Below are 25,344 nucleotides of genomic sequence, written 5' to 3' on the forward strand. Positions count from 1 at the left end.
GAAAAATCCCCACACTCCACACATTCTCGCGAGATCAGGAACGTCAGCATGGCGGTGCTCCTTGAAACGACGTTGGGCGATATTGTAATCGATTTGTTCACAGAAGAACGACCCAAAAGTAAGAAAATAAAGATACTTTCAAAGAAAAGCTGCTAATTCCTAGAACTGGTTGCTAGCTGAGTGAGCTGTTAACAAGCTGGGTCACGGAACAAGTCGCTAAAGCTAATGCTGTTAGCTTGCCTGCGCCTATTCATTTGTTTATCTAACGTTACCAAACGGTTCAAAAATAACAGTAAAAGTGGAAAATAAACCAACACACACATATTTAGCCTGAAGTTCATAAAGCTAAATAGCTGCTTATTGTTTTATTGCATTAATAAAACAGTAAGCAGCTATTTAGCTTGTGGTCAAATGGAATGACTGTCAGTGTAACTTTAACCTCTGTGCGCTTTTCTTTTGCAGCTTGCCTGAACTTTGTGAAATTATGCAAGATAAAGTACTACAACTACTGCCTCATCCACAATGTTCAGGTAACTCTGAATGCTCTCTTGAAAACTACTGTAACACCTAGAGATCAGTCTTGAGATTTTTTCAGTTGACTGGCCAGCGGAGGGCGATATAGTCACAGACCAAATCTGAAAAGCCCAGTTCTTAAAGTTTAGGCCAGTGCAAATATATGAGCTAAATTTGGCTAAGTCAGGTTACTTATGGCGCACAGATATCCTGAACCTCTCAACTATGGAGCCCCAAAAACCTGCATGTCTACATGTAGATACTTTTAATTAATAATGCTTAATAATGCTTAATAATGAGTATTTGCCCGTGCAGGTACAAAAAATGTAAAAACTAGGGATGTAAGAGGAAGGGCCAAGGCTGGGTAATATATCAATATTGTATCCATATGAAACTTGATATCTTAGATTTTGGACATTGTCATATCTGTTTGAGCTGTTCTATTATTTGCTTATTATGCACACTATCAAAAATGTCATTGTGTTAGTTGGGGATGTGAAGGATTAATCAATTACCGATCGATTACCACTAAGAATTAGGGCTTAAGTGTGTAATCAATTCTATAGCAATTAATTTACCTTAAATAAATATCAGAAACTTGTCTCATGAATATTTCAATATTTTATTCAACCATAAGCCTGACAAACAGATACATAAAGCACATTAGAATAATAATAGTGGCATATTTTAAAGTTAGTCCAATTTGCAAATTTGATTTCCAAATCAAGAGGAGCTGTGATGCAGATTTATTTCATCAGTAATCACTGTCAACCCTTCACTGAAACTGGACAATCAGTATTTTGATGTAAAACTGTTTATGACATGGAGTTTTTTCATCACCGGTGTCATATGAAGGTAAGATGATCACTGACAGAGTATTTTTGCATCAACATGGGGAAAATTATTGAAATGAATTACAGACAGTCTGTAACATTAGTTTTAGCCATTTCTGACTCATATGTGGCTGATAAAGTGAACTGAAAGTATAAAGTGGCCAAATAACACTGTTAGATGACACATTGTGTAAAGTTCACAGCAGCAGTGCAGACATCACTTTTAACACAGGGATGATGAAGAAGCATTTAGTAAATCTATTTAAAGTGACTTCTACTAACAGAAACATGTTCCACGTGTTAATGATCCTCATATATCATGTTTGGGTGCTGGCAGAAAGTAAACAGGACGATGCTGCAGCTGCAGGAGGACAGGTTGCTTGGTGCTTCACTTCCAGCTCTTGTGTGGAGCAGTTTGTCCTGCCAAGAGCTAAAGAGAGCCAAGCTGTTGTGTCTCTGTCTAAAATACTCCCACACTTTAAGTGATCATCGACATATTTTCATAAATGATGACATAGATTACAATGACGAATCACCCCAGCACATTTCACACACCGTCACATCACACACACCCAGTTCAATTGGTGTGCATGTGCATGTGAACGTGGCTCCAAGCTAAGGATGTACAGTGAAGATTCAGGCTAAAAACATGGCTTAAATGACACCTGTCAAATCAACTTGGCATGTGTGGGCTTTAAGAGACTTGGATTACACCAGACAAGCAGTATGGAGGCATTTTATGTTTTTATTCTGTTGTTTTTTTTTTCATTTGAAAACAGGTCACCATTCACTTTCATTGTTTCGGAGACTCTGTAAGGCTGTGTTTCTGTGAAACTTCAGCAGTGTTTTATGGACTAAAAAACTAAACCTGACCTTCAGTCAGCATCAGGGCGAGTAGATAATGACTGAATTTTCATTTTTGGTGAACTATCCCTTTAACATAAAAGTTTAGCCAGATCACAGTACAACAAGCTAGAAATGATGCCCCTGTTGTACAAATATAAACATGTCTGTCAGGGTCTAGAGCATATTGTCATTATGATACTGGCTCCATTTGTCCTTTAGATGGACACTGTGTTAAACATGCTTTAACAATGTGTTTGTCTCCTCCTCAGAGAGACTTCATTGTGCAGACTGGAGATCCTACTGGGACAGGCCGCGGTGGAGACTCTGTCTATAGGTCAGTTCATCTTCACCAACACTTTTGTTGACTTTTGTTTTGGCACTGAAAACTGAACAAATTTTCTCTTCTGTGTGTGATTAGCAAACTCTATGGGGACCAGGCTCGCTTTTTTGATTCAGAGAAAGCCCCACGCATCAAACACAGGAAGAAGGGGACAGTGTCCATGGTGAACAATGGAAACGATCAGCACGGTTCTCAGGTGAATAAAATGTATATTCACATTGTTGTTTGTCCTGTAAATTTCAAAAAGCTTCCAAAGAAGGAACCACTGGAAAATGCCCAGTTTTTACTTGTTCTAGTTTAATGGTTTCTCTCAATCAGCCAACATGAAAATAATTAAATTAAGTATATAATTTATTGTATAAATCAGATTAGTTGAAGAAAGCCTAAAGACTATGATGTCACATAGAATCATGGATATGGAATGTAAATATTTGCCATTAATCAAGTGAATATTATCTTATATTGAACCATGGACTCCCTCTGGGATCTCACCAGTTTTGCTGTGTTTGCTGTATTAGTTGGACTAAGTGGTCCTTTTGTTTTCTTTATAAACCGTTTCTAATTTACAGGTCAGATTCCTGCAGGATGTTTGTATTTATTTGTTCTATCAGGAGGTGTCACTGGGATTAAGATTTCTTTTCCAAGAAAGACCTGCAAACAAGAAACATTCACAAAAATGAAACCAGAATCAACACAACTACACTATAAACAAGGAATTAATAAACACAGTCACAAGAATCACAAAAAACAATATGGCTTTATAATCTCCAAGGGGAATTTAAGACTGTGCTTTGAGGGCAACTTGCAGTTTATTTTGTTTAAAAGGTGTATACTAGTACCTGAAACTGGTTCTGCCAACATTAGTGTGAACATGAGGGATATCTAAGGTTAAGTAGTTACTAGATCTAGAGCTGCAACAATTACTAATCAGTCATTGAATTAATCACCAACTATGCTGATAATTGATAAATCGTTATGAGACATTTAAAAAAAAAAGTCCTAATTCTTTGACTTAAGCCTCTTAAATGTGAATATTTTCTGGTTTCTTTAGTCCTCTATTACAGTAAACTGAATATCTGAGTTTTGAACTGTATGGAAATCCATCCAACTGTGTTACGAACAGAACAATGACGTGCTTAATCTGGTGTCATTCTTGCCCTCAGTTCCTCATCACCATGGCTGACAACTTGGACTACCTGGATGGAGTCCACACTGTATTTGGGGAAGTGACAGAAGGCATGGACGTCTTGACCAAAATCAATGAGACTTTTGTGGACAAGGACTTTGTCCCATTTCAGGATATCAGGTGAACAAATACAAACTGCCTGTGTAGCTGGTGTAGTAGTAGCCTTTGTGTTCCTGAATGCATGTATTATTTATCAGAAACACTTCAGGGCATAAAGTTTTACCATCATTAGATGAGAATGTGTTTTTGCTGCAGGATAAACCACACAGTTATCCTGGACGACCCTTTTGATGACCCTCCTGACTTGCCAGTACCTGATCGATCACCTGAGCCCACCAGAGAGCAGCTAGATGTGAGTGCAGTGCTACTCTTCATTCATTGACAAAAGCTCTGAGACTGGGATGTGCCAACAAAGATTTAGACTTTAATCTGAGATGATTTCAAATTAGAGTTAAGCAAAACTAGGTTTTAAGTAAAATTACGCAGAGCTCTGTTGCACAGTTGAAAACTAATCTTTCCTTAGTAAATCCAGGTTTGTTGATGTAAACTGAAATTAAATAAAGTTAAATCGATATCCCGACGCTTGTTTACCCAAATTAAAATAATAGATGAAAAATAAATTTTAGTGCTGTTACCTCTTTACATCTTCTGCTAGCTTACTAAAAAGTTACATTGTTTGTTAGCGTGCTAAAAGATTAATAAAAAGTTACATTTGTTACATGTGGTTAAATTTTGTTTGCTAGCTTGCTAAAAAGTTTTTTAAAAATACACATTGTTTGCTAGCATGCTAAAAAGTTTATTTAAAGGACCAGTGTGTAATAATTACAGGAATTTATGTACATAAATGAGATATATATAAGTATGTTATTTATTATTAGCAATCAACGTAAACTCATAATCTATATGTTCCTGTTACTTTAGAAATAGCCATTTATAGTTACATACTGTCGAGTCGACTTACGGAGATCATCATCCTGCGCCGTCTACGGCATCGCAGAGCGGACAAACTGCACTAACAGTGAGTCTTGGGAAGCCTATGACAACCTTATGTAGATGCCGCAGCGTAAACACGGAAGTAGACGGGGAGGATAGACGCGGGTGATTGCTGGCAGACCATTTAGCGTTGTGAACCTTGACTGGCACAGTTTTGACAAATGGAGGATCATACATACACTGTACCAGAACAAAAAGCAGCGGACAGTGAATCCCCGTCATCCAAGAAGCGGAGACGCGAAGAAAGTAAACACAAGCATGACAGGAAATGGCAAAAACACAAATCAACATCGGCATAGCGCTTACACGATGGAAATCGCTGATGGTGGACAAACGTTTTCAAAGTGACGCCGAGGTTGCCTGTTTTCTGCTGGACAGGTAATTCATCCTACACACATAATTATAGTTTGTTATGAGATAGCGTTCGCTCGCCATTTTGTCCGCTGACGGCCACCGTACTCTTGGTGAGAGAGGGGCGGTGTCGGGGTAAATCCTCTTAGTTGCAATCTAAGGTTTGAACGCTAGATGCCACTGGAAATCACACACTTCTCATTTAAATGTTATGTTGTCTGCTAGCTTGCTAAAAAGTTAACAAATAGTTAAGTGAAGCTAAAAAGTTAGTTGGCCATGGTTAGCCTACTCATGATGGCTTTGCTGCGAGGCTAGCTTTCTTCGAGAAACTTGATTATTTTGCTCAGTCCATCTAAAAAAGGCAGCCACTTTAAATGTTAAACCTCTTTAGTTTAAACTTACCAAATCACATTTTAAATCGGAGCTTAAACTTTTGGTGCAACAGAATTAAATTTCATCTAGCTTTAAGAGTAAAAACTAAACTGAGGTTGAATCTTTCTATATTGAAATTTTTCAAGTTTGGTGCACCATAATTTCAAGTTAAACCATGACTTAATCAGGTTCACACATGAATCCTTGTTGGTGCAACCTTGAGAACTCTTAAAATATCAAAGTAAAGTTATTAATACATTGTTACTTAATATATATCTCAAGTGACAGTATTAATAACTACCAGTGTTTCTAACACGGGTGTGCAGAGTGGCCGAATCGGAGCAGATGAAGTGATCGACGATACAGAAGGGAAAGGAGCTGAGGAGCTAGAGGAGAGGTTGAAGGAGAAAGAAGCCAAGACTCAGGCCATCCTGCTGGAGATGGTGAGAAGAAGAAATCTGCCCTCACTCTTTAACTGAGGATACTTAAGATATAGTCTGAGACATTTCTACACTCCTCTGTCATACACTCCTCCAGGTGGGTGATCTCCCAGATGCTGATGTGAAGCCTCCAGAGAATGTGCTGTTTGTTTGCAAACTGAACCCAGTGACCACAGACGAGGACCTAGAAATCATCTTCTCTCGCTTTGGCACCATAAAAAGGTGATGCTGACCTCCAAGTTCTATATAATACCAGTTTGTATTCTAAATGTTTAGAAATGATTTGTGTATGTGGAAATTGAATTGATATCGACACTTTCCCATGTTACTCTGTTGTGTGTAGCTGTGAGATCATCAGAGACTGGAAGACTGGAGATTCCCTCTGTTACGCTTTCATTGAGTTTGAAAAGGTGAGCATTGTGACCTACAATATCTACGTAAACTGTTTATGAGCACTACAATTGCATATTCAAAGAATGTGGGCTGTATTCACTTTCTGAGTGTGGGATGAGAAGATCAATGTTAATCTCATGACTGTGTGTTAAAGGGATAGTTTGGATTACTTTGAGTAGGGTTTTATTAATACGTATCCAGAGTGAGTGTATTATCTACAGTAGATGGTGGTCGACCCGCCCCCAGTTTGAAGAAGGAAGCTAAGCAATGCACTGCTGTGGACAGGGTCAGCAATAGGGGTGGGCGATATGACCTGAAATTTATATTACGGTATTTTTTTTGTTTTTCATGGTGAAAAAAAAACAGATGTATTTATTGGCTTCAAATAGTAATGAAAATGAGGTGTAGTCCTGAGGAACAGTCTGCTTCATAATGTAGGTTAATTAATTCATGTAATGAGATTCAGTCTCAGACAAGGGCTGGATTAAGCATCTCAATAGCATTTATTTGGCAGAAAAACTAAAGTATATAAATATATACTTCTATAAAATAAAGACAAAAGTCAGTGTAGCACAGGGCAGGTCTGTCAGCACATTTACATACAGCAGCAACAGACACACATAACCAGCAGAGCATAATCTTTTGAACCACTACTTTAATATGTGCAATCAGGGAAACTTAAGAAGACACTAAAAATGGTATTGCTACCAGTGGAACTGATGCGTTACAGAATGTAAATGGAATAATAGGAGGGTAACTTCCAAATTCAAATTTAAGTCAAATCCTCTCCCAAAGTCCTGACTTAAGTCCCATTGAGAACCTGTTGACTGTGCTGAAGAGACAAGTCCGTGTCAGAAAACCAACAAATTTAGTTGAACTGCATCAATTCTGTCGAGAGGGGTGGTCAAAGATACAACCAGAAGCTTGTGGATAGCAACTAAAAGAGCCTAATTGAGGTGAGAATGGCCAAGGGACATTTAACCTGGCTGAATGTATATTTTTGACCCAGCAGATTTCCAGAAGACCTGTAATAAAATTATGAAAGAACCAAAATCTATGATTGGTTTTTTGTGACATCTGTGTTTCAATCATTCCATCATAGAAAATTAAGAGTTATAGGAATCATTGGAAAATCAAAACAGCCATGATATACATGCTCTTTACAAGTGTATGTAAACTTTTGACGACAGCTGTACATGACCACCACCACAAAAATAATACGACACAACAAAATACAACACAAAACAGGACCAGGATTTCTATGTAGCTATAGGGATACAGATGAATACAAATAGCTCTTATTTAAGTTAATGCACAGGCTCTGGCCTGTTACAACCGAATCAAAAACAAGATTAAAAATGAGCTGACAGAAAAGCCTCCATAGCTCCAAAAATCTATTAAAAGATTTCATAGTGCTTCCATCATTCTGCTGCATCATTTCATTATAGCGATACATCCCAAAATTATATAATAAGTTATGTAATTTGACCATTTGTACTGTTGTATTTGATCAGATCCTATAGATTGTTGACTCTTTTAAACATGTCTATTTGTCAGCTATGAATCATTAGATGATAAGAGCTGTTTAATCAGAAGATGTTGTTTAAGTAATATTTTAAAGCAGTCTGTACTGCTGTCCTGGACAATGTGCTCAGAGATGTCCATATAACCATAGCTCTGGACATTACTGTTCTTCAGCATACTAGTCTTGAGTTTGGGTATGTGTAAATCTACCGCCTGTTGTGTGCCTGGTGTGAATGTTATCTGAGCTCAGACATAACTGTTTATATAATACTAAAATATTTCTGATAAAGTTGAGCAAGGAGCAGAGAAGAACTGTAAATCTGCCATCTACCTTTAGCCAAGATAAACAGTTCTGCATTTTGTTTACATTTGTTCTGTATGGATACCAAGTATACACTGTGCTGCTTTATTCTGAGCAATATGCATAATATTTTTATTAGTTGTCTGCAGAGCCAGTATATGTATAAAAAAAGTGATGGCTGGAAACCCCCTACAGGATGTGAATAATGGAAGTCATGAACTCATGAACTGACGTGTTGATAATCATCACATGGGCTGCTGAGTCATCATGATAGATAAGTCTTATCATAGAGATGTGAAAGTGTTATAAACATCATATATTCACCATCAACCTGATTGCATGTTGTTGGCTATCTGACCATCATGAAAGTAAAACTGGAATGGCACTGGTTTCAGTTTATGACTGGTTCTGTTTTGTTTGTTCCAGGGCTACTTGACCGTGGTAAAACGTATGCATTTATACATTTATGACACCCTTATGTCAGTGATACTCAGCTTGCAGCCTGTGGGCCAAATGTGACTTCTCATATGGTGCTGTGTGGTCCTCCAATCATTTTCTTATTCACAATGAAAATAAATTGATTTACACTGGGATTTTTTATTTATACTTCAAAATGTTACATAGAAAGTTGCATATCGGGCTAAACACACTAAAAGTGCTTAAATATGCTGTTCATTCTGCCTGTAGAGACGTATAAGCAGTTTATGTTCATTAATCCGACATTTGAGTGATTTCAGAAAGATACATCAGTCAGCTGATATTATCAGTCTGATATTGGCCTAGCACAACTATACCAGTCCATATGTTGGGTGATATTTGTCTTTACAGAGAATAATGTAAATTCCTCTTTTTTATATAGTTTTATAGACAGCATTTTATGTATTTTTGATCCTTTTTCTTAATTGGAGTTTTATTTATAGTTTATAATTAAAAGTACCAGTGAAAGTTTGCACTTTCAGCTCTTTAGCCACTCACCAGTGACTCCCTGTGACTTTGGTGTGGAGGTCATTGGAGTACAGTGATAGCATTGTTATGTTTAAGAAACCAGCTTGAGATGATTTGAGCTTTGTGACATGGCGTGTTATTCTGCTGGACGTTCCCATCAGATGATGGAACACTGTGGTCATAAAGGGATGGACATGATCAGCAACAATACTCAGGTTGTGGTGTTTAAACAATGCTCAGTTGGTACTAAGAAGCCCAAAATGTGTCAAGAAAATATCCCCCACACCATTACACCACCAGCAGCAGCCTGAACTGTTGGCACAAGGCAGGATGGATCCATGCTTTCATGTTGTTTACACCAAAGTCTGACCCTACCATCTGAATGTCACAGCAGAAATCAAGACTCATCACACCAGACAATGTTTTTCCAGTCTTCTTTTGTCCAGTTTTGGTGAGCCTGTGTGAATTGTGGCCTCAGCTTCCTGTTCTTAGCTGTCAGGAGACACCCAGTGTGATCTTCTGCTGCTGTAGCTCATCTACTTCAAGGTTCAATGTGTTGTGTGTTCAGAGATTGTCTTCTGCATACCTTGGTTGTAATTAGTGGTTATCTGAGTAACTGTTGCCTTTCTGTTGTCTCAAACCAGTCTGGTCATTCTCCTCTGACTTCTGGCATTAACAAGGCATTTCTGCCCAGAGAACTGCCGCTCACTGGATAGTTTCTCTTTTTCAGACTGTTCTCTATAAACCCTAGAGACTGTAGAGATGGTTGTGCGTGAAAATCCCAGTAGATCAGCAGTTTCTAAAATACTCAGAACAGACGATCTGGCACCAACAACCATGCCATGTTCAAAGTCACTTAAATCACCTTTCTTTCCCATTCTGTTGCTTGGTTTGAACTTCAGCAGGTCGTCAGCTTGTCATCAAGCCTCTGCTGAAGCCTGATAATGAGCTGATCATTTGAATCAGGTGTGTTGGAGCAGGGAAACATCTAAAACATGCAGGACAGTGAGCTCTGAGGACCAGGGTTGAGAAACACTGGTCTTGACCGTGTCTACATGGCTAAATGCATTGAGTTGCTGCCATGTGATTGGTTGATTAGGTATTTGCATTAACAAGCAGTTGAGCAGGTGTACCTAATGAAGGAGTGTGCGTGCATGCCTGTGTGTGTGCCTGCCTAATATTGGCACCGGACCCAAAAATCTAGTATTGGTCAGACTCTAAAAGTTACAGAACTCTTTCTAATGTAATGTAAGCATTAACAGCTAAATGCAGACAAATCTGATTTATCTGAAATATACATAGACCTGGTGCTAATCCTTGTCTAGTAAATAAGTTAATTAGTCAGTTCATTTGAAAACAAAGAATTTCAAAGAAAGATGAGTTATGGACGGTTTTCATTTTTAAAATGTTATCTGTAGTCCTCTGTAGTCAGTTTATGCCGAGGTGCAGGTTTTGCTCCTGGCCTTCAGTCCTCTGAACAACAATGTCCTCTCAACAATGAACTGTAAATTAAAAGAAATGGAGCACAGCAATAATATGAATGATAGTGCTGGACATGTTGACCTGCTCTAAATATTTAAACCTTTAGAGGGCGCTGGGCAGTTTGTTTTAGATAAAGATGTGTTTTCACTCAGACTTCTACCTGTGACATCCAGTCATATAATCATTTTATGCCATATCATGTCGATGATTGCTGTTGTACTGAATATTAAAGATAAAAGGCAGCAAAGGGTTTTTCCACAGTGTAATTCATTCATACACTCCTGCTGCAGACAGATGCCTTTTACTTACATTGTCCGCAGGTATTATGACCTTGTTTAACACACAGTGTGACACTGGACACAGAGGCCACTCCTCCCCTCTCTGTGTTGAAACTGAGTGTCTGGTTGAAGCATTGGTTTTGGCACCTCTCATCAAATATCTCCTCTATAAACAGTCAAGGAAGGCCACACTTGTTCTTAGATATCTGATAGCAGATACCAAGTGAACGATGTTTTAGGAAATGATTCATTCTGTTGTTCCAGTAAATGACTTGCAGAAAAACACTGTAATGATTTCACTCTCATTTGAAGTTGTTCTGATTGGTTTTCTTGGTGTGTGAGTGGTGAGTTTTGGGAGAACAACGAGGAACAACGTTTCTCTGTAGGATAACACATGTTTTGAGCTTGAGTTTTGTTTTTGTAGTTTAAATTTAATGTATATTGATGAGGTCTGACAATTATTACATAATTGCAGTCATTTTGCATAGTTTTATCCTCACATTATTGAGCATCTTCTTTTGCTGATTTTCTGTAAAAATTGTACTACATGTTAAGTGGATAACAAAGTTATGACCTGTTTTGACGTCACTTCATGGTGTGTTTTTTTTTGTTTGTTTGTTTATTTAACAGTTTACACATTTAAGCCCACATGTGTATACAGTTACAAATCCAAACCTACAGATGTGTGCTTCAACAATCCATTTCTGCACTGAGGCATAGATGACAAAAATACACAGTCATACAGATAAATAAATAAAACAAGAAAAAACAAAGAAATAAAAGATAAATAAAGTAAATAAATAAACAAATAAATAAAAAAAACAAAATAATTTTTAAACATAGATTTCAAAATCATTTTCATAGTCTTTTAATTTAAGCTCATAGTAGCCATGCTGCAAGGTTTACATCAGTCAGTAGTCAAGTCTCTTCCTCTTTTAGCTCCATAACTTTCACAAACAAATGAAATGATCCCCAAACCTTCTAAAATAAATCTCACTTCCCTCTTTGTATGTGATTTTATTTTTTCTTGCAGAGGAAAAATTATTAGCATTTGCCAAATCCATTATGTGACACTTGGTCTGCTTGTCTTTTTCCAAAACAGTGCATGCAGAAAGCATATAGCTATCATTATTCATTCACTCTTGGTATATTTGTGACCTTTTGAATAGAATCCTACAACAAAAAAGGTCTTTTGAGATAATTTTTTCTATTGTTGTTTTAATTTCCTCCCAGAAAGCTTTTACATGGCCACACAGTGAAACAATGTCCCCTTTTCCTTCACACATTTTGTCAGTTCATTGGTTATTTGAATTATTGGTACCTGTCATCAGTAAATTTCTTTTGTATGTTTCAGTAATAGGCTGTGAGTGTTCAGAAAATACACAACTTTACTGTGATGTTGCCTTTAAACCCAGGAAAAGACAACACTTATACTATATATCCCAATATGATATAATATTGATATATTGCTCAGCCCTAAGAAGACAACTAATAATGTCATTTTTTAAGCAAAAACTCCCCAGTTCAAGGATTTTGTTCTTCTTTGTTTTACATCTGGAATCTAGCTGTTGTTTGGAAAAAATAAACATGAAGACATCACCTTGGACATTGTGATTTACATTTATCACAATTCTTTAAAACATATTGTGGACTAAAGTAGAGATGTTCTGATACCACTGTTTTTCCAGTTTCATTACCTGAACTCTGCAAATAAGCCAATACTGAGGACCAGCTCCATAACAGTGCATTAAAAGATGCTGAAATCTACACAAAAAACAGATTATTTGTTAACAGCTGTATACTACTAACCTACTGTACAGATGTGATATGATTGTTATCGTTGTATGGCCTGGCTCAGGTTAAAAAGAAAAAAAACTGGCCTGCAGAACACTATTTGAATGAAGCAGGTTCCCATTTCAGGGCATTAAGTGATAGACTCACATACTCACCAATACCTGATAGAGTATATCAGAGGTATTTCAGATACTGATATCAGTGTCAGGGCAAATCTAGAATAAACAGTTATCAAGAAAATTGTTAGCTGGAGATCTTGTATTAAGAACTGCAGTTGGCAAGATCAAATTCTGGTTTTATTGCTCTTTCTACTCACTCAGAGGAACCTCTTTTCTAACAATGTAAACTATTTTTTAGTGGCATTATTACATGATGTGTTTCCATAGGACATTCACTTCCATCACAGTTCTTTAAGTGTTATGCTTTCTGTATTTACAGCAAGAAGACTGTGAAAAGGCCTACTTCAAAATGGACAATGTGCTCATTGATGACCGTCGCATTCATGTAGACTTCAGCCAGTCGGTTGCCAAGATCAAATGGAAAGGGAAAGGTATTCCCACTGAAGCCTTGGTGGTTAACATGTTTTGAGTAATTATTTTTGTTCTGTTCTATCTTTAACAACAGGTCACACCACTTCAATCTGAGTTTCTGTATTTGTATTTTATACAACTTACGTTAACTCTGTGTTTCATAAGTGGAGATCTGATCTCTTGGCCTTGTCTGTTTCCCAGGTGGGAAGTACACTAAAGATGACTTCAAAGCCTACGAGAAGGACGTGGAGAATCGATCCAAACTGGCTCTCAAGGATCAAGTGAAACCTAAACAAGAGTATCCTTGTGTGTTAATAGGCTGGAATTTAATCTTCCACTTTTACCCACTTCATGTCACAATGTATCAGCCTGCAGGATTTAACTGCACAGCCTCTGTGGTGGTTGATGTTCCACAGTTTCTCTCTCAGTTTGATTTGGCAGACCTTTAAGCACTGACTTTCTCAACTTCCTGAAGATTTCCGTAACTTTCCCAAAAGTTCCAAGTATGACCTGCTGCTGGAGGAGGAAGAGGAGGCGACAAGCCATCGGCACTCTGAGAAGAAACACAAGGAGAGGAGGCACCATCATCATTCAGATGATGAGGACAGCAGGAAGTCCAAAAAGCACAAGGTATTTTCACTCTGTCACGCCCTTCTCACTCTTGAAATGTTTGAAGCCAATGCAAAAATTCTGTAATATTGTATTATACCCTCCCAATAATATTGAAAGAGTAGATTGCTGTGCACTTCCCACTGCTGCATTTTTATTTCTGCTTTTCCCTCAGTGATGCAGTATTTATCTTTAAGTTACAGAGAACCTGATCTGGAGTCCGTTTTCTTTCTAAATGTGGCTGTAGACTGATGTACTGTGCAAATCATCTCAAGTCAAACAAAACCTCAAATCAATGTTTAGAAAAACACAGTTAATGCAAAAGATGAAGAAGACCACGGAAATAATCACACCTGTAAACTTTTGCCTTCTGCCAACAATTACCATTTTTTTTAGTGTCAGTCAGGTCATTCTCATGAATTGTGTAGATCCAGAGAATTTTTAAAAAGGGGTGGGACAAAACATGAGGTAAGCTTTTATTTCCATAGACAACATGAACATACATTGTTACTCTTGTAGTGTTTGGAGATGCAGTGCAGCGTTTATTTGCTCACGCAGAGGAAATGATGTAAGAACACAAGAATGATTTGTCCGTGAAGTGCCAGAGTTTTGGTGTGAATCAAGTTTGATTCCCTCCAGCCTGAGCAAATAAAGTGCTGGTAACGACACAGCAGCCACTGCCTCACAGAACGACACAACTTACACAAAGTACAGACTGTTTAAAGCCACCTTCCTGATATATAATGTTAGCCAAACCAGCTAGCATTAACTAGCTTCATTCAACTCAGTTACAAGTGGTGGAAAGTAATTAAGTACAAATTTGAGGTGATTGTTTTTGAGTATTTCTGCTACTTTATATTTATACTCCACCTCATCTCAGAGACAAATATTACAATTTTTACTTCACTACATTTATCTGACAATATCAGTTAGGAGTTGATTTGCAGATTCAGATTAACATTTTGTTTTATGACATGGCTTTGTTAAATACTCAATTCTGATTGGTCCATTACAGCATTCTAAGGTGAGGTAGGTTTTGTTCCATAACCCCGTAGAACACTGGATAATCTACAGTGAGCAGGTCACTATTGTGAAATAAAGCCATGAGATCATTTTAAAATTCATATTTTGTGTTACATAAATGTGTATGTATAATAATAAATGTATAATTTTGTAAGTAACAAGTGGGATAATCCTCCACTTCTTGTTGTGATTTATTTCACAACAGTGACCTGTTGACTGTGCATTATCACTTTCGTATAATCAATAAATAAACTCTGATATTCTTATATCAACAAGGCTTTATTGGTCTCCAGGGGGAAATCCACAAGTTACCCAGTAGTATATAAAGTAATATATAAAATACAGATAAATAAATTAAAATTAGCTCCACATTTACCAGCTACAATATTAAAGTGATCAAGGCATTAATGCAGGCATTAGTCTAATCTAATATCCAATTCTGAAATCAACTTAGTGTAATTATTAATAATTAGTTAGTGTTTTACTTTTGATATTTAAAGTATATCTTGATGCTAATACTTTTGTTCTTTTACTTGTACTGTTGTATTACTTCTTTGGAACATGCTCATGAAATGCTGGTGCAGCCAAATAGACTTAAAAAATAAAAAGAACAGCATGTGTGTTCTCCATCTTCTAAAAGCTTTGCTTTTCTTCTTAAATCAAAGTATTTTGTTTTCTCATATTCTAACCTCGAAAGGCTTCATTTGTGTATTAAAATCGCAAACATTTTCTTCAGGGTGAGAATGTCCCCAGACCCAGCAACTTGACTTTAGATTCATATAAACTCATCACTGTTTTCACCACTCTAGTTTGTAGGTCTGATACTGGAAATGACCTACATTCTGATTGTCTGTGGATATATTTGTATAAAAAGTAATTTATATTATTGACCTTCATTCAGAAAAACTGTGTTAATGTGTTAAAGGCCCTTAGAAAGCATCTTTTCTCTTCAGCTTTCAGCAGCATGTAAACAAGTTGTGTCTGAATTCAAACAGGCATTCTGCACAATGGCAGATACTAATTGTTGCATATTTACTCTTAATAGTGTAGTGATGGTGACGACTGTCTATGGTGGCCTCAGATATACATCTGAACACTGAACATGTGTTTTACTTTCATTTGGACTAGGTTTCTTGGAAGCATGCAGGTTTCCGCTGTAACCATCCTTGCACTATTTATTGTTACCAAAGGTCACCAGCGCTCTTAACTAGCTAACTAATGAACCTGTCCATCACACACCTAAAGCAACACCTAGGGTGGAGCAGTATTACATCTTTAGGGGGTTTTCTGTCTGATGAAACCATTTACAAAACAACTGAGCTTCAGGAAATAAGGCTGTTAAATCAAGATGTCAAAAAGGAAGTAAAGCAAAAAGTAAAAGTGGAAGCAGATAACAGCAGCAGGTTTAAGTTGTTTAAATTTGTTGCATTAATTGTTACTTTAACAATAATCAAACAAACACACACCTCAGATCTTTTTTTTCTGACATGCAGGTTTACTGATTTAACCAGATGGTTGCTGAGTAACTATCTCATAACTTGAACAGTCAGTGATGTACACAGAGCTGTTCCTGATAACTAAAACCTGATTCTTTGTGAACATCTGTGCATGCAGGAGCGTGTTCACTCACACATGGGTGCACACACACACACATACACAAACACACACACAGTCTCTATCTGGCTTTCTCCTCAGTTGATTCACCCAGACAAATAGTGGAAATGGCTGTCAATTTAAATACTAAAGTCAGATATATATGTATATATATTTTTTTCCCTTGCATTTTTATTAATAAGTGGGATCCAAGCGTAAACCTTAAATATCACTGTGGCACACAGATGTTACAGCTGCTGTCTGAGGTCTCTTGTCCTCTGTTGTTCCTGTTAGTGGTGGGCTCACTGCCACTTCTTATTACTGTTCTTGAGTCGGTTTTACAGTGTTTTTGTTTACATGCAAGGAGTTCCCAGGCTGGCAGCCTTTTATCTTCAGTCTTATCCAGACTGTTTACTTTGACCTTTGATATTTTCAGTTTCCTTGTTGTCATTAAAAACATATTTACAGCCTCTAGTGCCCTGCAGAAAGAGGACAATGTGTTAAATAAGTGATATAAGAAGTTGAGCTAGTGAATATGCAGCAGGCTCATCCTGATAGAAGTAGTTCAGCAACACATGGGCAACAATGTGACTGTCTGCAAGGACTTCAGTGCATGGGGAATTCACCAAGGCAGGAAAAATAAAAAGAATCTCAGGTTAATTTAAGCTGTGGCCAATACATCTTTTTCCCTCTCTTAGATGGCTAGCTGTTAAAGGGATAGTTCACCCCTAAATGAAAATTCAGTCATTATCCACTCACTCTCATGCTGATTTAAGGTTGGGTTTAGTTTTTAGTCCACAAAACACTGCTGAAGTTTCACAGGAAAACAGTGTTGCAGAATCTCCCAAACAATGGAAGTGAATGGTGACCAGTTTTCAAATGTGAAAAGAACAGAATAAAAGCATAAGATGCCTCCATACTGTTCGGCCGGAGTAATCCAAATCTCCTAAAATCCCAACATGCCAAGTCGACTAGAAAATTTTTACTTGCACCATATTTTTAGCCTGAATCTTTACTGTAGATCCTTAGCTTGGAGCCACGTTCACATGCACACTGTCTGAACTGTGTGTGTGTGTGTGTGTGTGTGTGTGTGTGTGTGTGTGTGTGTGTGTGTGTGTGTGTGTGTGTGTGTTGTGATGGTGTGCGCACAGCATGTTGAGACAATCTAGCCATCGAAAAACATCTTGTTCAAACTGTGAAACAAATATTCTGCTCCTTAAAAGAAGAAATACTCAGCCCATAACGCACTTGTGGGTCATGGCTTTTCTCATAGCTTTTTTAAATACTAGATTTTGATTGGTCATTTACAGCATTCTAAGGTCTGGTGTTACTTTAGAACAGGCCGTTGCTAAGAACAACAGACCGTAGCTATGCACGCAGCTCTGAACATAGACTCTGGAAGAGCAATAAAATCATTTTAAAATCAGTATTTTTTGTCAAGATATTGATGGCTTTTTGTGAGTAAGCATATAATAAGTGGGATAATGTACAGTTAGCAGGTCATTATTGCCAAATACACCCTCATTATCCTTTACATATCAGAGTATAACCCCCTCAAGACATGATAAATTAATAAAAAAAAAAATGAAATGCATGTGGATATATTGCTTAGCCCCATGTATCTTGTCAGCATATATAATAATCAAGATCTTTAGAATGCTGTCTACAGCAGGCACACTACAGTATATAGACCACAGGTCTGTCAGAGCCACAATTATGATACCAAGAGTCAGTTTAGCTCCAAGTTTATGTTTGAGTCAGGGTACAAATTTCCTCATTCTTTCTGCCTCACACTGTTTTGTTTGTTTTTGATTTCAGTCTGTGTAAGAGTCCTTTATCTCTGCTGCCTTTTGCCATGTAAAACTCAAGTTTCACATGGCAAAAAGCTGCAGAGGCTAAAGTTTTAAATATTGTTGACACCTAATCTGATTGGATCTGATTTAAGCAAACTCTGGTTTATCTGGTGCTGATTTGTCCTGTGTTTTATTGTTTTGTTATTTCCTCATTCTGACCAGGAAAACAAAAATAAAGCATAAATTTCTCAGTTAAAATCTGAATTCTTTACATTAAGCTAAAGGTTGTTACACACTCGAGTAATGAAAAATGCCTTTTCAAATGGTGTATAGATTTTTCAATGCTCATTTCCCATTTATAAAATCTCTTAATAACAGACAACCGCAAACGATGTAGAATAGGTAGACTGTAGAACTATAGAGGTCAAGTGTACATTATACATGAGCGTGTGCTATGATAACTTGTTTTCCAACTTTTTTTAAGAGCTTGTTTTAATCCTTCCATACTTTTTCTCTCTTCTTTCCTTTGCAGATTCTCAATTTATATTATACCATTTAAAGTTATTAGTGTTATGGCACTTGTTTGTTTATATGTGTGAGTGTATGGGTGTTGATATTTGTATATACTGTACTGTGTTAAATGTGTTCAAAAAGACATAAAATACAGTTTAAAGAAAAAACTTAGACAACAGGGGGCTGATTTATAAAGGTTGCTGCGCACAAAAAGATTGCGGAAATGGGGCTGAAATGTGCGTAAGCATTTTTCACCGCAAACGTTGGGATTTATAGAAAAATACTATGCGGAAAAGGTTTCGCATTCCCATGCATACTTTGGACCGTCCATAGATCTCCTGCAAAGTTTTTCAGGCACGGGAAACCAGCATTCATTTTGTACCGATGTCATTTTCAGTGATCCAGTTTTGCAGATATATAGTGTTTTTAATGGCTTTCAGGTTGCATTATCTCTGTTTTTAAATGCGTGGAGTCGATTGTTTCTATAAGGACGCGGCCACTGCTGGAGGGTAAAGACGCACAGCCAAGGTGCAGTGGAGGTGCAGGGCGCACAGCTGCAGCACCTTTGACCTGCTGCAACACAGCAAATAAAACTGAAAGAAGAAACTGTTTATGTGAAAAAAAGCCCTGATTATTTTTGTACATAAATGTGTTGGTGCATTCGGTTTATTCTCAACTCAAACAACAGAATACACATTATCCATTACGCCGGCTACCGACTCATCCTGTGCATCTGGCTCACTCTGTTCCCCCTCTCTGTCTTCAACACTCCTCCGCTCTGGTAGGATTCCCAAGTTTCTCATCAAAAGAACGAGGTGTCTTTCCACTATCCGTGGTACAAATACACTGACACAGCCTCTGGCTCTGCGCTTTCTGGTTTATACTTTTCTGTCAGACTACTTATTTTTTAATTGTTCTCTGTGAGTGTTGTATGTGTGAGGCAGCAGTATTCTTAGCGTCCGCCACATGCTGGTGTCTGTAATGTCCACAGTGTGTCCACCATATAGCATATTTTCCTTGTCTCAACCTCCGTAACACTAATGTTTTCATTCTGCGTGAGTCCTTTTTTAGCCTTTCCTGCAGTGTTTGCCACGATCGTCCTTCTGCAGTCAGTGTTAATGAATATTAATTTGGGGCGTTTCATTGACCATTTCTAGGCAATTATGGGCGTTACATGACATCGGCAAAAGGTGCGCCACATTTTCCGTTGATTGTGATTTATAAAGGAAAACTGGCGTAGGACGTGTCTATGCCTTGTTTTATAAATCTGAATATTTTTGTGCGTAAGCACTTTCTGTGTTTCATCTGTACGTCATCTTTTAAGATGAATCCTACTTACAGTTTTATAAATGAGCCCCCAAGTCAGGTATGCCTAGTTGAAACTGAATTCCTACAGTGCTGTTAGATGAATATGGCTTCTCAGTAAACACTAATCAAAGACTGTATGCTTAAAAAGTTTGTTGTGATCGTGGCACTATGCTACAACAACCTTTGGAAAGCCATTTATGCATGTGGAAAACCAGACTAGTTAAGTACTGTGTTGAATTCCAAAGCTTAACGAGCCAAATATATTTGATTAACCTGCTCTTCATGACAACAGTTTCCTTTGTCATGTTGTATGGACCATGTGTACTGCAGTCATGACAGGTACTCAAATACAACTAGTAATTGAAGAAAGAAGGACATTTGTAATTATTTACTGAAATACGTCATAAAATGACCATGATGTGTCATCCGAAATCAAGGAAACACTGGAACACTACAGCTGTGGTTTCCTGCTTTGAAATTTCTATTCCAGACTGGAATAACTGTTTTATATGTCTGTTTCACCATACTCATTTGGCAAAAAAATCTGCATTAATTTGAAGTCTGATTATCTGTTTATGAGTCGTAAGAAATCATTAATAAGCTGGTAGAAGGCGTAGATGTTTATAAATTTTAAACTGAGTAAAATGTTAGTGGAGTTTGGCAGGCAGTGAGACAGGCAGCCACTGTACTCATTTTCCAGAGTGTGTGCAGAGCAGTGGGCTTTTGTTTTCAGGATAACAAGCTTAAATTTACACTGACAGACAGTTGTAAACAGCTGATTAACTTCCAGTGGGGGACTTATCATTGTTTATCGTCAGTTTACAGTGTATTGCACATTATGAGCTCCTGCAGCCTGCCTGTCTCTGCTATGTCTGGGGAGGAGGGGGCAGGTGGAAACAACTCACTTCAACTATAGATTGTAAATTAAACAGAATTACAGCCTATTTAATATACAGTCTAATAACTCCAACTCACTGCTTTACTCAATTTTTCACACGCAGTAGTTACATATTACTCCTTCAATACTTTGTGACATCAGAGAGGTACTGTCTTTCAATGCTTTAAGGTAACTTCTCATCATGAGACCATGTTTAACAATTGCATCTCAAAGTAATGAGATACTTTCTGATCAGATGTAGGTGTGAGAAGGTCCATATGCTCCATAAGGAGCTGAGCAGGAAAAAAATCCCACATGACAGGGCACACAAATCAGGAGGTTAATAAATAGCAACCAGCACATAGCAAACAATACATGCAGTGAATAGTAGGTCTCATAATTTACCTGAACACTTCCATCAAAGAGTTGTCATAACTTCCTTAAATAACTGGAACCATTTCCTCTTCAATCAGGAAGTTGGGGCAGACACTACAGGTAGGAAAAGCACAGGTGTTACTCGTGACATTATTGATGGCGCTTTTCAGATATCTCATTAAGCCATGGCAGTGTGTCTGTAAGTGTTTCCATCCATCTGTCCGGTGTAAACACCAGGTGCAAAAATCAAAATATGAAGATGTTTTTTAAGTGGGTAGAATCTGATTTGAAGCACAGGACATGTCTGCCTCATGACATTCATTCATTTAAAAGTTTTTTGGGACATATTTAGATTTTTCCGCCATACTGTTCACTCTGTACTAACACTCATGAAATCTTGGTAACTCAGCCAACTTCCTGTTTCCTGTACTTAGATGTGCTCGTCTCATCTCTGTTGAAAAGCAAACCAAATTTTGAAGATGGTTAAAAGACTGCTGAGGCACCTGTAAAAGCTATATACATATAGTCACATCTTAAGTCAGCTAATGTTACCAAAACGGCTAATAGCTACGTAGCTAGCTAATCTATGCCAGTCGTTCCATTTTGCTAACTTAAGATGTGACTATATGTAGCTTTTACAGGAAAAGAGAAAGTTGACAAAGGTACCAGAGCACAGAGCTAAAAGGGGGTTGGACTTAGGATGGGTCAATTGGTGCTATAAGCTGCACTAACTCTTAATGGGGCTTTTCCGCTGGTGCTTTTGGCTGCACTGAGTCAAACTGTGCCACGCTGATTTGCATTCCATTACCACTTTTATCGCTTCACCAAGCCATGCCCAAGATGAACGTACTCTGGAGTTTGGCCAAAGTGAGCCTAACCCGCCTCTAAGCAGGATGCTGTGATGTCTCATTGACTGCGGCCAACCCATGAAGACTCTTTATGTTCAGCTCTCAGTGCTTCTATAGCTTCTAACTGAATCTCTCTGCTTTCACATGTAGTTTCTTTTGTGTGGCATGGTTTGTACTTTGAGGTATCTGTTATTGACTTGAGCCTCCTCAAGCTAGTCTTAAGGCAAAAGACACACCTTCAAGTGGGTAGCCCTGTTGTAATGAAAATACAAACCCCTGCCACGCTGGGCTTATAGGCCGAGTCAAACTGAGTTGAGTGAGTCTGTGTGTGGAAAACTATATAAAATATAAGTATTCACATAAGAGACTAATGGATGGAAACACATTAATTGACAGTTATTTTTTACAGATTTTCTGGAAATTTGGTTATAATTTATGCTAAATTTGGATGGAAACCACAAATACCAGGATCTTTATAGCCATGGCAGCTAAATAGAAGTATGACCTTATTCATTTTATTATTTATCTCTGTGCTTTTTCTACTGTGACAGGTCAAACATTAAAAAGTCCCATTAGATTCGTTATGTAGCTAAGGTGTCGTGTTTACTCACACTGTGGAAACAATGAATCTTCAGGGGAAACCTCTCAGTGCACTACGAGGTACAACTACAAAGTAGCAGTTTCTCCAGGAAGTAACAGTTTTTTTTCCAGGAAACAGATTCTCATGTCAGTTTCTAGGCAGATGCTGTGGTAAATGTGGGCACCCACAGTGACAGCTGGCTTCCCAACTACATCAACAGAGCACCACATGCTCACCCTACACAAAATACCTAATCATTCTGACTTGACTCATTTATTATAGTGTCTCATAGCCCTGAGATACCTTTTCATAATAATTATTATTATGATAGGATATTAAAGAGGAAAATGAGGACCTTTTTGATATTTACGGTTGCGCGATTCTTTTATAAGGGAAATATAAATTTTAAAAATGTTATACTTGTACTTAATGATATAGACATACAATCGAACACAATTCTAGGCAATTTCAGCAGTGCGCCAAAGTTGAAGGACACAGAGAATCTAACCTGCTACTTCATCACACCTTAAAAGAAATGCTAAACAAACTGGGTCACGCCAGGTTGGAGGTTTTGTGGGAATAGAGAGGCAAAACACACATTTTGGGGAAAAAAATGGAAAACATGACCAAAACTCCTCAAAAAAGTTTGTAAATGTGTGTTTGGTCAATCATATCTCTGTATCTCTGTTGTCACTGTATGATTAGCATTGTATGTTTTTTTAATGGAAAGCCTGTTCATTTCCCCTTACAATGATTTGTAAGGATCCTGTATTTGTGGAATGAGCAGCACAGCTGATTATGTCGATGTGTCCAAAGTGAAATGTGCCAAATTTCCCTGCAAATGTCAAAAACACTGTATTCTCCTGTTGGTACTGACTCTGTTGGTTTGAATTGTTTTGGGGGATTCGATTACTGAACTTTCTATCAGTAACAAGGAACAAACAAGACCCATTTGTAATTTTACACTTTGACAGTGATGTAAGACACAATGCTAATAATACAATGACAATAGAGATATGATCGACCAAACACAAATTTCAGAACTTTTTTTTTTTTTTGACAAGTTTATTTGCTTAGACTGATAGAAAATGTTTTTGTTTTTTGTTTTTTTTATTTAATTTGGTAAATGGCAGAGATGGATGATTTAGGATAAAGTAGAAATTGTACATGTACTTGTTATATAAACCTCAAGATAATGAACTTCTATACACCCTTCTTCAACAACAGACATTTACAATCATGAACTGTGGTTAAATCTTCAAGCAAAACCCAGTGAACATTAAAGTTACATTACACCGAAGAATTAATATTATTATAGTATCCTCATTATGACAAATACTACCATATTATTAGAAAGGCTCTTATATAATATTTCTGAGATATTATAGGATACTTTGTCATACATTTGACATGGCTCTGTCAGGCTTTCTGTTGTGGAACTGCACATATTCAGTTTACAGTGATAATGGTGGCAGATTTAATCTCTAAATTGCCAGTCATTCCATTTTTGAAACAATCAATACTACAGAGAAGTTAACAAAAGGCCAGTGGATTGTTTTCATCTGACATTTTGAAATTAAATCTCTGTAAAAGGGTCACAAATATGTTAATTTATCTAATTTGTGCATATATAATATAAGGCTAAAAGAATTGGGCTAAAGCTACTAGAGATTTCATTTCCAATTTCATTACTAATTTATATATTTTTCAGACTGTCTGTCTTCTCTTTATCCTGCTCTTGGATCTGTCACACTGACTTCATGCCAGCATGTGTCTGTAATGTGGTGTAATTACCATCATGTGGTGTATATGTGTGAATTTGACCAGCAAAGAGTCGGTAAGCTGACGCTAACCGGCCTGTCACCGGTCAGAGACGGTCACACTGAAACACAGCAGTTTCCAGTCTCCTGCTGGTCTATTGTTGATATAATTTGGTATTGAATGACGAGGCATTTTTAATACTGGATAGATCGACAAAGATGGGTTGATGCCATGAAAGCATCAAAGTTCTGTACCCAGCCCTTGTCCAGACCAGTGGAACCAAGCCAGAGTTTTGAGCACAACCTAACCTGCCCGTTTTCACAGGTTTGTCTTTCTCATCTATAGTCTTTATCTCACTCCCTCGCATTTTCTCTGACATTTCCAGGACAGCGAGGATAGCCGGCGAGACAAGAAGACGGGACGCCAGCGATCTCGATCCCGCTCAAGATCCCGCTCCAGGGACAGAGACCACAAACACGGCAAGTCCCGGGTCAAACACGGGAAGGAGGGCCGCGATAAAGGCCACGGCCGCAAGGACAGGAGCCGCAGCCGCTCCCCCAGGAAGTCCAAGGACAAAGACAGGAGCAGGTACAGATGAGGTCCACAGACAGGTCATAAACTGTATGCAGCATGAATTCTGTGGCATCTAAATATTCACAAGTCTAAACCTACCAGCTTCCTTTGAAATCACTGGACTTTTAGAAAATAAAACAGATGATCAACAGGTCCTTGTCACATTGTCTTGATGAACAAAACTGTTTGGGAAATGTTTTTTACATGTATATTAAAAGTTCAAAATTCCCCAAAGTGACACTTGTCTTATCTTTTTTTTTTTTTTTTTTTTTAATCAGTTATTTCATTTGAATTCCATGACAGACTTCCTTCTGTGTTCTCTATTACCACTGCAGCTTCCCCCTCCCCTCACACACTTCCCAATTTAGAA

At 37.7% G+C, this 25,344-nt stretch overlaps 1 protein-coding gene across 1 annotated transcript; it reads left to right on the forward strand.

The window, feature by feature from the left end:
* Positions 1-15: 15 nt before the first annotated feature.
* On the forward strand, positions 16-25,212 carry ppil4 (peptidylprolyl isomerase (cyclophilin)-like 4). Its single transcript, XM_084736758.1, has 13 exons — positions 16-118; positions 463-530; positions 2,462-2,526; positions 2,611-2,728; positions 3,696-3,838; positions 3,974-4,070; positions 5,761-5,877; positions 5,972-6,096; positions 6,218-6,284; positions 13,030-13,141; positions 13,323-13,419; positions 13,619-13,751; positions 24,787-25,212. Exons 1-13 carry the CDS (start codon positions 49-51, stop codon positions 24,997-24,999), a joined length of 1,425 nt encoding a protein of 474 aa, XP_084592884.1. The 5' UTR covers positions 16-48; the 3' UTR covers positions 25,000-25,212.
* The last annotated feature ends 132 nt before the right edge of the window (positions 25,213-25,344 follow it).

The sequence above is a fragment of the Lutjanus erythropterus genome, chromosome 15, assembly GCF_056507025.1.
Source record: "Lutjanus erythropterus isolate fLutEry1 chromosome 15, fLutEry1.hap2, whole genome shotgun sequence".
NCBI lineage: Eukaryota > Metazoa > Chordata > Actinopteri > Lutjaniformes > Lutjanidae > Lutjanus > Lutjanus erythropterus.